We start from the raw sequence: 12551 nt of genomic DNA on the forward strand, positions 1-12551 counted from the left end.
TATCCCAGCTGGCTTCGGGCGGAAGGCAGGGTACACCCTGGACAGGTCGCCAACCTATCACAGGGCTAACACAGAGAGACAGACAACCATTCATGCACACACTCACACCTACGGGCAATTTAGAGTGATCAATCAACCTGAGCATGTTTTTGGATTGTGGGAGGAAGCTGGAGAACCCGGAGAGAACCCACGCATGCACGGGGAGAACATGCAAACTCCACACAGAAAGGCACCCGCCCGGCCGGGGATTCAAACCAGGAACCTTCTAGCTGTGAGGCAACAGCACTACGCACTGCACCACCGTGCACCCCAAAACTACTTCAAAAAAGTAAAAATAAAAGTACCTCCTCTGGAATTTTTTTTTTGTCTTTTCTAGAATTAACCTCCTTTAAAACTAAATTCTTTATGCTATTGCTGAAAAGATCAATTTCCACATTGGGATAGGTGTAGTGCAAATATATCTTTCATCAAACTTCACATTTTTGCAGATAAATAAAAAGTGTTTCCTGTATCCCTGAAGATATATACAAATTAAGTAAACTGTATCACATGTAAGCAGAGGTACAGGACATAAGGTGTGTGGTTTTTATCTTAGGTTTCAACATTCTTTTTTCCTTAAATATTTATATAGCCCTACTTGAAAGGTTTTCCTTTAAATTTAACTAATATTTTTGAAGACATTGTTTACAATAATGGGTAAAATATATACATTTAGATTACTTTGGAAAAAAAACCCATTCTGGATGACATCTCTTGACGCCCTAGCGTTTCCCAACCCCCCACTTTGGGATCCCTTGTGCTAGAAGCTGAGCTAACTCCCTATTGAACAATAGAGGAAAACTATTTGAGAGTACAAATACAATGCTGATCTGCAGCTAATTTATGAACCATCTCGACCTCTGAGGTCATCAGGTACTGGTCTGCTTTCAGTCCCTAGAGTCAGAATGAAACATGGTGAAGCAGCGTTTAGTCTTTGTGCACCACATGTCTGAAACAAACTCCCTGAAAGCTGTAGGTCCACTTCAACTCTCACCTCTTTTAAGTCAAAGACTAAGACTTTTTTTATTTGCCACTGCCTTCCTATCTTAGCTTATTTTAACTTGTTTTAAATGCAAATTGTAATTTTATTTTTTAATATATTCTAATTTTCCTTTTATTTTCTGTGTTATTAGATTTGTCATTTTAATTGAGCTATTTTATGCTTGTCTGAATGTTTCCAAAAATGTTTTAATGTAAAGCACATTGAGTTGCCCTCGTATGAAATGTGCTATACAAATAAAGCTGCCTTGCCTTACAAATTAATTTGTTCTTTGTATGAAACTTTTTCCAAAAACTGAAAAGTGATGAAACCCTGCTGCGTCAAAAGCTAGTCCTAAGACCTCCAAAGGTAATCAACTCACTGTGCACAGTGGAAGGTTCCAGGCGGTGGCTCTTTGCGGAGCTCCTCATACTCTAGATGGATGCCCGAGCGCTGCAGCCGTCCGAGGTGCGTCAGCAGCTCCTGTGGGCGCATGGACTCGGGTCCGGGGACGTGAATAGAAGAATCTTCAACTGGGATTCCCACCAGCTCGTCCACTGGGTCCACCCGGCCGTTCTGACCCGCCAGCAGCTGCTGGTTCCAGCTGTATGAGTCGAGGGGAAGCAGGCCGCCGAGGTGCTGGGGGAGACAGTCTCTTGGGAGGTGTTGACGCAGGTCGGCCATTTTCACCATCTGGACCTGAAGGCAGACCGTGTAAACAAATCTCAGTCTCTTGGATGTACTTGGGATTTAGATTCGATGTTTTTCACATTGTTGAAAATTTTGGAGCCACTGCATATCAGTATTTAATATAAAATACTATATTTTTTTCCCATTTTTATGTCAGACTGTACTTGATTTTTGTCTGCTGTTACTGCAACAACATGTGTTGGGGTCTTGCATACATATAGAAAATGAAACAATATTAGTAATAATACTCTTTGTTGCATCCAGTACTCCAAAATTAGTGTTAACAGTCAGCCATGAGGTGACTGTCTTTAAGGAACTCCATAGTAAAGAAGTTCTTCAGGGACAGTCGTTTGGTGGGCTGATCGACTCCAGTTATTCCAGCATTTAACATCCCACACAGCAGGCAGGATTAGTGGTTACAAATCTAATGATCACTTACAACAATCAATGTCACTGCACTGCTTTCTCACTCACTGTATCATCATCAACATGGTGCAATCCTTAGAAAACAAGCATTTACCCTCTCTCTGAGTTTCTCCTTCAGCAGCAGGCTGAGCAGATTGTAGGGCACTCGAAACCAAACTGGGGCCCCAACAATCAACACCTTCTTCAGCCTGGCAGGGAACGCCCCCTGGTGGAGAAAGAGAGTACAACATATGACGAACACAATTTTTTTCCCTCAGATTCAACAGGGTATATTTAATTTAGTCTTTGAAGGTCACGATCAAGACAATGATGTGCTTGTTTGTTGAGTTTAGTGGGAAAATGACCTTATAGTTTCCAGTGACATCATTAAAAGACGATCATATCTCCACGTTATGAAGTCTCTGACAGATTGTTATAATGTTTATGATTTTCTTTCTTCATGCTATCTTCTCTAACTCTGTGTCTTCATATATGAACACGACTCGGCTACAGAAATACACCTCCCTGCTCTTGATGCGGCCGCAGAATTGTCTATGTTATCGACTCCCGATGACATACGGCCATCTTTAAAGCACAAATCACCGTGATGGAGGCATACTTCCTTGTACCTGCCAAAATAAGCACCGCTCTATGGAGGATTAAGTCCCCGAGGTGTATGGATGAAATAACACTCCTCAACTCATTCAGAGAGCCATTCATTCTGGCCTTTGGACAGGCCTTGAAGATATCACCTCTCTGCTGCCTAACAGGATGAGAGACATAACTCAGCAGTAATGTAGTTACCTGGTCCAGGAAGAGAGGGGGATCAATTTCAACAGAGGAAGACAATTCAACTGATTCCTTTCAGTGCAGATAATAGGCTTGCGTCTAATGCTTTTAAAAATCTGAATCAAGCATCTAGTTTTACCAGCTGTTAGTATTTGCTTGATATTTTGTGTGCATGGTATAAAAAATATGTTAAATGCAGCAGCAGCTGCTGTTGTTCCAACCTTGAGCAAGTTGAGGATCTTCTTGCTCAGGTCCAGCTCGAAGTTTGTGTAGTTGGAGCCGGCCATGTCATAGATGAACACCAAGCCGTTCCTCTGGGTCTCAAAGCTGCAGTCAGACAAAGGTTATGAGTTAATCAAACATGTCAAATAACTATTAAAACAACAACAACAACAACAACCACAACCACCAGATACTCGCAGATTTACAACTTAATTCTTGTAGATTTATTACTCTATTAACTTCTTTCTCATAGATTTAAATATTTCTTCTCATAAATGTATTACTTTATTCTTTTTATGGCTTTATTCATGTGAAATTACCACTTTATTTTTGAAATGTCTTTCTTTATTTTTTAATTGATATGGCCCTCATCATCCATTGACTTATAAATATCAATAAATATAACAACAACAACAACAACAACCAGATACACAGTGAAATCATACTTACAACAGGCAATACAGAGGAGTTAGTAAGGACAACTGTTAAGGCTGTCCTCATATGATTCAATCTGTTATTGCATGATTCAAGAAAATCTTAACTTCTTTGAAATCAGTAATAATTATATAGTATATAATAATTATATGTAATAATAATAATAGTAATAATGCTATTCTTATTTTCTTTACCTTTTTTTATTATTATTTTTTTACTTTATTTCAATCTTTCTATATTTGTGCCTTATATTCTTGTACTGCTCTTTCTACTACGTCCGTGTTGCTGCCACAACCAAATTTCCCTCTGGGGATCAATAAAGTATTATCTTATCTTATCTTACAAAGGCCTTTACAAATGAGGAAGAAACTAAAAGACAATAAATGGGACATGTTAGGAAGACAATGACTAAAAGTTTAAGCAAAAAAAACTGCAGGGAGAACAGAGCAACGAGAAGGGACAGAGATATAAAGGAGGATAAAAAGGTTATGACCTGAAGATAAAAGATTTAAACAAATCAGAGATTTAAAAGAGGATAAAGAAGGTGCCAAACTGATCTCCTCAGGGAGGTTGTTTCAGAGGGTGGGACCTCTGTAAGATGATATATAGTCAAGGTTAGTAAAATGCTGCACCAGGTTCCAATTCCTCTACAAGATGTATTATGTCAGGAAAAATGAGTGCTCATTGTATTTGGATAATGTTTCACTGGTAACTTTGAGCAAAAGTTGTGTTACAATTTTTTTATTCAGACAATCAGAATTAAGATCTGCCAAGTTTTTGTATTTACAGGTATTTTTTTCAAGGAGTTTTGTGCATAAGAATTAACATAGGAAAAGAGAAAAAAAAACAACTAAACAGCAGAAATACTACTGTCAAGAAAGTGAAATAGAATGAACAATGAAAAGTGTGAATATCTATTTCAAACCACCTTTCCACAGCCCGGTCCAGGAGGTAGAAGAGAGCCTGAAGCACCACATGGTTGCCTGTCTTGTTTGGATGATGGAGCTTGGCTGTGTACAAGGCGATGGAAGCCCCTGAGGGGTCCCGAACACTCTGAAATACACAAAACCAACAGGTTAGATCAGCAGCACTCAACCCAGTGTGACAAGTTAACCAGCATTTACAAACTGTCACCCAAAACCTGAACTTCAGATTCCTCATTAGACAGTGAGGAGAGTTAATCCATCTTTATGTTTCTGTATCACTAAATGTCATGAGGTCCTGATAGGATGCATGAATCATGACGTCTGTGGAGCTGACTCAACACCTTGCATTCATTCAAAATGGGACATGGCAGCTGAATGGAAGCTCTGTAGAGATGAGGGATGAACACTGACCACATGGGGGCACCTAAGTTCATATTCTGGTGTCTGGCATGCTGCCAAAAGGGGCTGTCAACAATTCAGCAGGAGGAACAACTGTTGTCAATGATGATGCTGCAGGTCTCTGAGCTTTCTTATTCTTCCAGATGTCAGACTGGATCAGTTTTTAGAGCTGCTGGTGTCAATAAAACTACCGGCTGCACAGCTGAATGAAGCTGCTGATCAAAGGTATCACAGAAACGTCCTTTGTAAGCAAATAAGCCTGTGTTCTCCGCTGTGGGGTCTAAAAATACCTCAGACAGGATATGAAGCCCGCTGGTGAGGCTGGAGGAGTCAGACGTCACACAAGAGGATGTGCAGCATCAATGCCACTTTGGCACGTCAAAGAGGAAGGAAACACAGGAGAGTGGCAGTGTGTGTGTATGTGTGTGTAAGGGGAGAGCGTCTTTTATGGTTACTTCTTGGCTAACAAAGGGCTAAATTTACCTGGCACAGGAAACCTCACTTGGCTCAAGTCAGTCAATTAAACACACCCTTAAAAGCTCTAAATTCCTCGTTGGTGTTGCATTAGAGAGGAAATGTTGCTCTTCACATGGATCCTTTAAGCTGCATGCAAACAATGCTCGCAGAAATGCAAGAGGACGATCTTATACGGACTACAAATAGAAACTGATCTCTGTTATGTGTTCTAGGTATTTTGCCAGAGGAGACTAATCTGCCCTCAAAAATGTATATTTGGGTGAAATTAGCTTTTATAACAGGATTCAGGATCGTGCTGAGACATTGGAAAACAAAAACAGAAGATCCGTTTTAGTGAATGGAGAAATGAACTGGCCAGGATAGCTTCCTTTGAACAGCTTATCTACAGAATCAACAATAGCACCAAAGTATTCAGATCAATATGGGGTCCTTATTTGGAAATGATTGGAGAAGGTGACTGTGGTATCCGATGTGCAATTAATTTGTCTTCTATGTCTGATGAACGTCATTATGAAATGTAATATTGTGACATGAAATACGATATATGTTAACCTCTAAACATCACAGAGAAAATAAGGAATGCTATTTTTCTTTATTATTGTTTTTTGTATTTATTTCTTACATTTTTCTTATTATATGTTTTGTTTTGTCTTGTTTTTTTTTTGTCTTTTTTCTTTTTGTTGGTTTTGTATTAATTATAGATAATTTGTCAACTTGTGGTGAAAAGGAAATGCTGAAAAAAATGCAATAAAAAGTTAACAGGTTTTGGAGAACAATAGAGATCTATGGAAAGTTTGGAAACACCTTCTCATTCAAGGGTTTGTATTTATTTTAATTATTTGAAACACTGTAGATTAATACCAAAGACATCAAAACTTCCCATAACCTGCGTTCCTCACATGCCAACCTCCTGTCTCCACCTCACAGAACTAAGCACCGAACCTGGGGGGACAGAGCCTTCTCCATAGCCGCCCCCACCCTCTGGAATTCACTCCCCACTCATATCCAAAACTACTCTGATCCTTCAACATTCAAGTCTCTATTAAAAACTCACCTTTTTAAGTAAGCTTTTAATTTGTGATTGTACTGTTGTTTTGTTTTGTTTGATTTGGATTGACTTGTGTTCCTTGCTTGTATTGATTTTAACAGTTACACAGTGTCTTTGAGTCTTTTAAAAGCACTATATAAATAAAATGCATCATTCTTCTTATTATTATTATTCTTATTATTATTCTTAAAATTTGAAAGAACATATATGGAATTATTTAATTCACAAAAAAAGTGTTAAACAAAGCAGAATATGTTTTATATTTTAGATTCTGTAAAGTAGCCCCCTTTTTCCTTCATGACAGCTTTGCACACTCTTGGTATTCTCTCAGTCTGCTTCATGAAGTGGTCTCCTGGAATGGTTTCTAATTAACATGAGTCTTCAATAGAGTTAATTTGTAGAATGACATGCCTTCTTAATGTGTTTGAGACCATCAGCTGTGTTGTTCAGAGGTAGGGTTAGTACACAATGGATAGCCCTATCTGACTACTGTTGTAATCCATATTATGGCAAAACCAGATTATTTCATAGTTTTGATGTCTTCAGTATTAAACTACAATGTTGAAAATAAGTAAAATAAATCAAAACCACTGAATGAGAAGGTGTGTCCAAACTTTTGACTGGTAGTGTATATTTGGGATATGGGAATCAAACTAATCTTAACATTCTGTTTCTATTAACTTAACTGATTGATGTAGTAACCCTGCCTGAATGAGCTTTAATTTCTCTGTAACATGACACCAGTCTGTTCCATTCATGGATGACAAATGCAGAGCAGATTTACTGGAGACTCTTACCAACACAGTGAACTTTCCACTGAGCAGCTCTGAGCGCAGAGGTTCTTCCTGCGGCTGAAGTCTGACGATTCCTTCTTTCAGACGTGTTTCCTGCAGAAAAAAAACAGAGCACAGATCACAGCAGGTGAAGCTGAAGGGCTGCAGAGTAACTCTACAGCAGAGCGTCACTTTGAGGTGAATTCCTCTCTGTGAACAATAGACAATTATCCGCCTGACTTTTCCTGTCAGGAGGATCCCTCTCTTCAAGGTTTCCATTCCTCCCCCGAGGAGGTTGTGTGGGAGTTTCTTGAACTCGGTCTGAGGCCAAAGCATGGGATGTGTCATTTACTGTTAGATTTGAGGTTTCTTTGTTTCTGAAATAATGTGGGATCCAGACTGGGATTAAGGGAAGTTCAAACAAACTTCAACAGGGATCAGCCTTGAATATACCTCCTTCACCTGAAGCAGCTGTCATGAATCCCAAAATATCTTCCCCATAATTCCATTTGCAGTGATTTCACTGGGTTTGGATCGTATTAGAGACTTTTCCTCTCACTGGAGAAGACGTGATGGAAACAGCATCTATTTATATAAACCTATCCTGTGTTATTAGTAATGGCAGACTAATATGAAAGAAAGATATCTGATCTAAGGAGTATAAAAAGATAAAGGTTATATTATACCAGAGGGCAGAGTAATATAATATAAGAGCTCTGCAGATAGACCTGATGCCTTCCTGTAAGATGCTGAGATTCAGCCTCTACCTTTATCCAATGATTGATGACGCAACAATGAAAGGACATGTTGGACACTGACGAGTTACACTGAACCAGAGGATCAAGAACATGGACCTACCAGCACCTCTCATGTCTAACAAACTGACAGGCTTTATCTTCTTTGTTTTATTGAAACCTCAATCAGTGTGTAATCAAGAGTCAAATTAACACATTATGGCCTCAAGGGAGATTGTGTGCGTTACTACACCTCACATGGACAGCATGGCTTCCTGGAGTCACAGCTGGTTGCCTGACCACCTGATGGTGACTACAAAGTAAATAACTGTCAACTCTTCTTTAGTTTTCATAAAGACTCAAACAAGCTTTAAGACATGTCTGACAGAAGTTTTCAAGGTGATGACAGGATGTTTTTTTCCACTTCATGGCAGAGACAGCTGTCTGCTCCTGTTCATGGCCTTTTGCTAAGCTAAGCTACACTAACAGGCTCCTAGCCTCAAACGAGTGGGTTTTACATTCTCACTTACTTCTCAGGAGTTGAACGTAACACACAGACTGATCTCTGTTCTATTTTGTGACTATCTAACCAGAACTCAACTTGAACTGAAGATTTTTTATTTTTTAGATTAGATTAAATATAACCTGTAATTATTACTTCTTTCACATAAAATCCCACATTTTTCTCCTTATTTTACAAATTTACACTTCTAAGTTTCTTAATTTATTCTTGTTAATTACTGAATTCTTTCGAGAAAATTTAAAACTTTTTTCTTGCAGACTTACAACTTAATTTTTGTAGATTTATAACCTTATGCTCATTGATTTATGCATTTATTCTTGTTAAGTTGCAACTTTTTTCTCATAGATTTAAATATTTCTTCTCATAAATGTGTTGCTTTATTCTTTTATGGCTTTATTTTCATAAAAGAATAACTTTATTCTTGTAATTCACCTTTTTAATTTTTAAAATTCTTTTTTTCCCTCATCCTTGATGAGACCCTCATCATCCATTGTAAGAATGGCTTCTAGATATGTGAACTCATATCCTCCCTTTTCAGTAACATCATCTCCGGTCTGTGAAGGACAGAAGAAGTGGATCAGTTAAGACCTCTAGTGACTCAATATGTTTGATTTACAGTAAATAAGTCAGATCATGGGATCATACATACATTCAAAGATCTTGTCTTTAAATGACAGTTAAGATGTTAAAGTATTTCCTTGGAGCTAAACACAGATCTCCATCATCCAGACAGTCTTCTTTGAAATATTAAAACTGTGCACCATTAAAGTTTTTATTATGTGATTATGTTTAATATGAATGCACTGCTGGAATAAGATACAAATGTTAAACTGTTGCACATAGAGGCTCTGCTTCATCAGGGATTCGTTCACAAACAGAGACTCTTGTCTGGATCTCCTCTGCTGCTGTTACAGTAAAATGAACACAGTACAGATACTAAAACAGATATGTCAAAAGTTCAAATGTCAGCTCAGCCTCTCTGTACGACCTCAACGACCAAATAAAAGCCTTTCAGAGAACTTTCCCTCTCACTTTATTTGGATGAATTTGGTGTACCCGGCCTGTGTCTGGTTGCTGACGCAGCATTAAACCAAGTTAAATGAACCGTGTCACGGCGGGGGGAGACTAATCTGTCTCAAAGTCACATTCAAGGCGTTCATTAATGAGCCGCGTTTATGCAGGGAAACTTTTCATTGCAGAATTAAGAACCCACCTCTGTGAATGAAGGGAATTATCTTAAATCCTGCCATGTCTTGAGGCTATTCAGGTCATTAGAGTCCATGTGAGATCATTGGGGAACTTTCCATCGATGCAGTAGATAAACTGGAGCAGATCCCATTTAGTATCTTTAAGCTTCTCTAGAATGACATTTACAGCAGTATACATCATTCTGGGAAAAAATGAGATGTTACACTCCCTGGTGGTTATGTGGCTCATAAGAGGAGGTCTTGATTATGAGATTATCTAAATGTTATTTTCAGATCATAAACTAAATGAGACCTGCAGTCTGATCTGAGGCCGTAGCCCTGAAGAGTTGATTGCAATCATCCTTTTCCATTTTGATGGTAATGATATCACTAATGTCACCAGCTGCTACCTCAGGGATATATCAAGAACATCTGATTATGTGCTGCCCACAGTGGGAGCTAGAAATCAATCCATCTATTCCACAGTGATGTCTCCACCACGGCTAATCTTTGTAGATATCCAGCAAACCACTTTAACCTCCTTCAACGCTGCGTCTTCATATGTGGACATTATTTTTTTGGGTTGTTCCTTCACCTTAATACTACTCTTTGACCTTTGCCTTTAGTCAATAGGAAAGGGAGGAGTGAAAGAAAAGATGAAAGTGAAATAGGGGAGATCAGGGGCACCAAAGAGCCAAAAGGTCTGAGTCAGAGCTGGAGCCACTGCAGCAAGGACTCAGGGTCTAACGCCTGAGGTAACCTGGTGCCACTCTGTGCCCTCTACTTAATCAAGCTTAACACAGACCTGTTACCCTCATTTGTAGACACGTTCTGTGCCACAGCAGTAGCAAAAGCCTGGCACGCTAAAGACAAGAAAGGAGAGGGTAGTCGTCCCTGCTGAGTCAGACTGCAGCCAGCTCTTAGCAAGACGTGGACGATGTAGGAAACATCATCAAATTATGCTGATGAAACATTTTTAATGATCCCAAATATCAATTACGCTTTATAAGAAGTCTGATTTGAGAAATTATTGAAATAGTGAGAAGCTAATAACTGTTTATTAGGAAGTACAACAGGTGAAGACACTGGGATTTTATTATTGTGAATGCAAAATGAAAGAGAAATAGGAACGATGTGCATTTGAACGCAACAGCAGGAGGAAAATAAACAAATCAGAGGTGTTTAGTTGATCAGCTGGTTAAGCAATGGTCAGGCAGTAAAACAAGCACTTATATTATTTCTTACACACTAATAATTTGTGGTTTATACTTTAAAATGATCCTACTGTCCAAAAACTACCGTGTGCCCAAAGTTAAGGCTTCATTTTTAGGTCATTCAATTCCCAAACTGCTGTAAAAAGGTAAAAACCCTCATTTCAAAATAGCTCAAGTCTCATGAGAACACATTTGGGTGTTTTCTTTAAGGGCTGTCCTAAGGGTGCGAGTTAACAGTAAAATAAACAAACAGGAAACAAAAAGCAGAAGATCAAATATGTTAGAGATACATTGTGTTTGTGCTCCTCACACTAAGATAGAGGCTCCAGAAGTTCCTTTAATAAGAGATTAAATATAAAAAGGAACTTAAATCTGACCTTTTATTTGATTTATCATGCTCACACCACACACACTCACTCCTATCATCGTGTTTATTAATAATAATACAACCTTTTTTTTTCTTGCAGGTCAAATATAACTTGCTCTGTGAAACTCTTCGTTCCTCATTTACTCTGACCTCTTAACCTCAGCTGTACCAAGCTATGAACACTTATTACTAAGCTTAAAGCTCTCTGGTATGAGCCTGCATGCTTCCCCGACCCCGGGTGTATAATTCAGTGTGCGTTTGCTCGTGTGTATCGCTCTGTGTGTCTGGCCCCAGGTTTTTTAGTGCATCTGTTTCGGCGATCTGTTGCTCTGTACCGCTTCTGAGAACATTTGTTCAATGAAAAAGGCCTTGTGTTGCTGAGCTGTGGGCGGGGTGAAGGAGCTCTGTGTGACCTCTGCTCTTCCACCTCGGGGTCAGTGTGTATCTCTGTGATGTTGGACTGCTAACCTTTACTTTGAAATGGCATTTTAATGCTTTTCAAACTGGGTGCAGATGAATTAAAAATGCCCCGAGAGCGGCAGATGTAACAAAGCTGTAGCACTACACCTTGTCCTGATTCTACTTCCTCTTTAAAATATGACATTAGTTACTTTTTGTCAAACTAAAACCATCAAGAAACAAAGCTGTTTCAAGTTTCCTCTAATTTATAACTTCTGTTTCATAATCCCACAGTTAATGCAGGTCATGGTAACATGGTTTATTAAGAGCGTGGGTGTAATAACTTTGTTAACTTTGGTTTCTAAAATTAGAAACTGTCTTTTCCACATTACAGCCTGAGTTATAGCTCGAGATGAATCAGCTCTTCTCAAAACACTCTCATAACATCTGAATTTTCCTGTTGTTGACTTATATTGTCCTTGCAATGTTTGATGAGCAGCCTCCGGGTTTTTTTTTTTTTTTTACTTTAGTGGAACCTGTTGACACAAGCAAAATGTTGTGCACACAAATGAAACCTTTAACATGAGGTGTACAACAATAGTCTCTTAAAGTAGACAGGCACAATTTAGTTTGTTTCTTGATCTAATCATGAAGTGTATAAAATATATAGTCTCTGTGACCATCACCCATTGGTTCTTTAAGAAGGGATTTTTTTTTTTTAAGTTATATTTTTGGCCTTTTTGCCTTTATTGTATAGGACAGCTGAAGAGAGACAGGAAATCTGGTGAGTAGAGAGTGCGGGAAGACATGCAGGAAATGGTCGACCTGCCGGGAATCGAACCGGCGACCCCTGCGACGAGGACTGTAGCCTCTGTACATGGGGCGCTTAGATCGCTAGGCCACCAGCGCCACTAAGAAGGGATTTGAAGCCAAACGGTGGCGGTG

General features: G+C 38.9%; 1 protein-coding gene across 1 annotated transcript in view; it reads right to left on the reverse strand.

The window, feature by feature from the left end:
* The window catches only part of ptpn9a (protein tyrosine phosphatase non-receptor type 9a), a 31339-nt gene that overhangs the window by 5266 nt on the left and 13522 nt on the right, over positions 1 to 12551 (reverse strand). Inside the window, exons 3-7 of the mRNA XM_034684842.1 lie at positions 7207 to 7296; positions 4488 to 4612; positions 3124 to 3229; positions 2229 to 2339; positions 1401 to 1717 (exon numbers count right to left, since the gene is read on the reverse strand). Coding sequence (XP_034540733.1) covers positions 1401 to 1717; positions 2229 to 2339; positions 3124 to 3229; positions 4488 to 4612; positions 7207 to 7296 — 749 coding nt within the window. The remainder of the gene's footprint in view (positions 1 to 1400; positions 1718 to 2228; positions 2340 to 3123; positions 3230 to 4487; positions 4613 to 7206; positions 7297 to 12551) is intronic.

This window comes from Notolabrus celidotus, chromosome 6, assembly GCF_009762535.1.
Source record: "Notolabrus celidotus isolate fNotCel1 chromosome 6, fNotCel1.pri, whole genome shotgun sequence".
Classification (NCBI taxonomy): domain Eukaryota; kingdom Metazoa; phylum Chordata; class Actinopteri; order Labriformes; family Labridae; genus Notolabrus; species Notolabrus celidotus.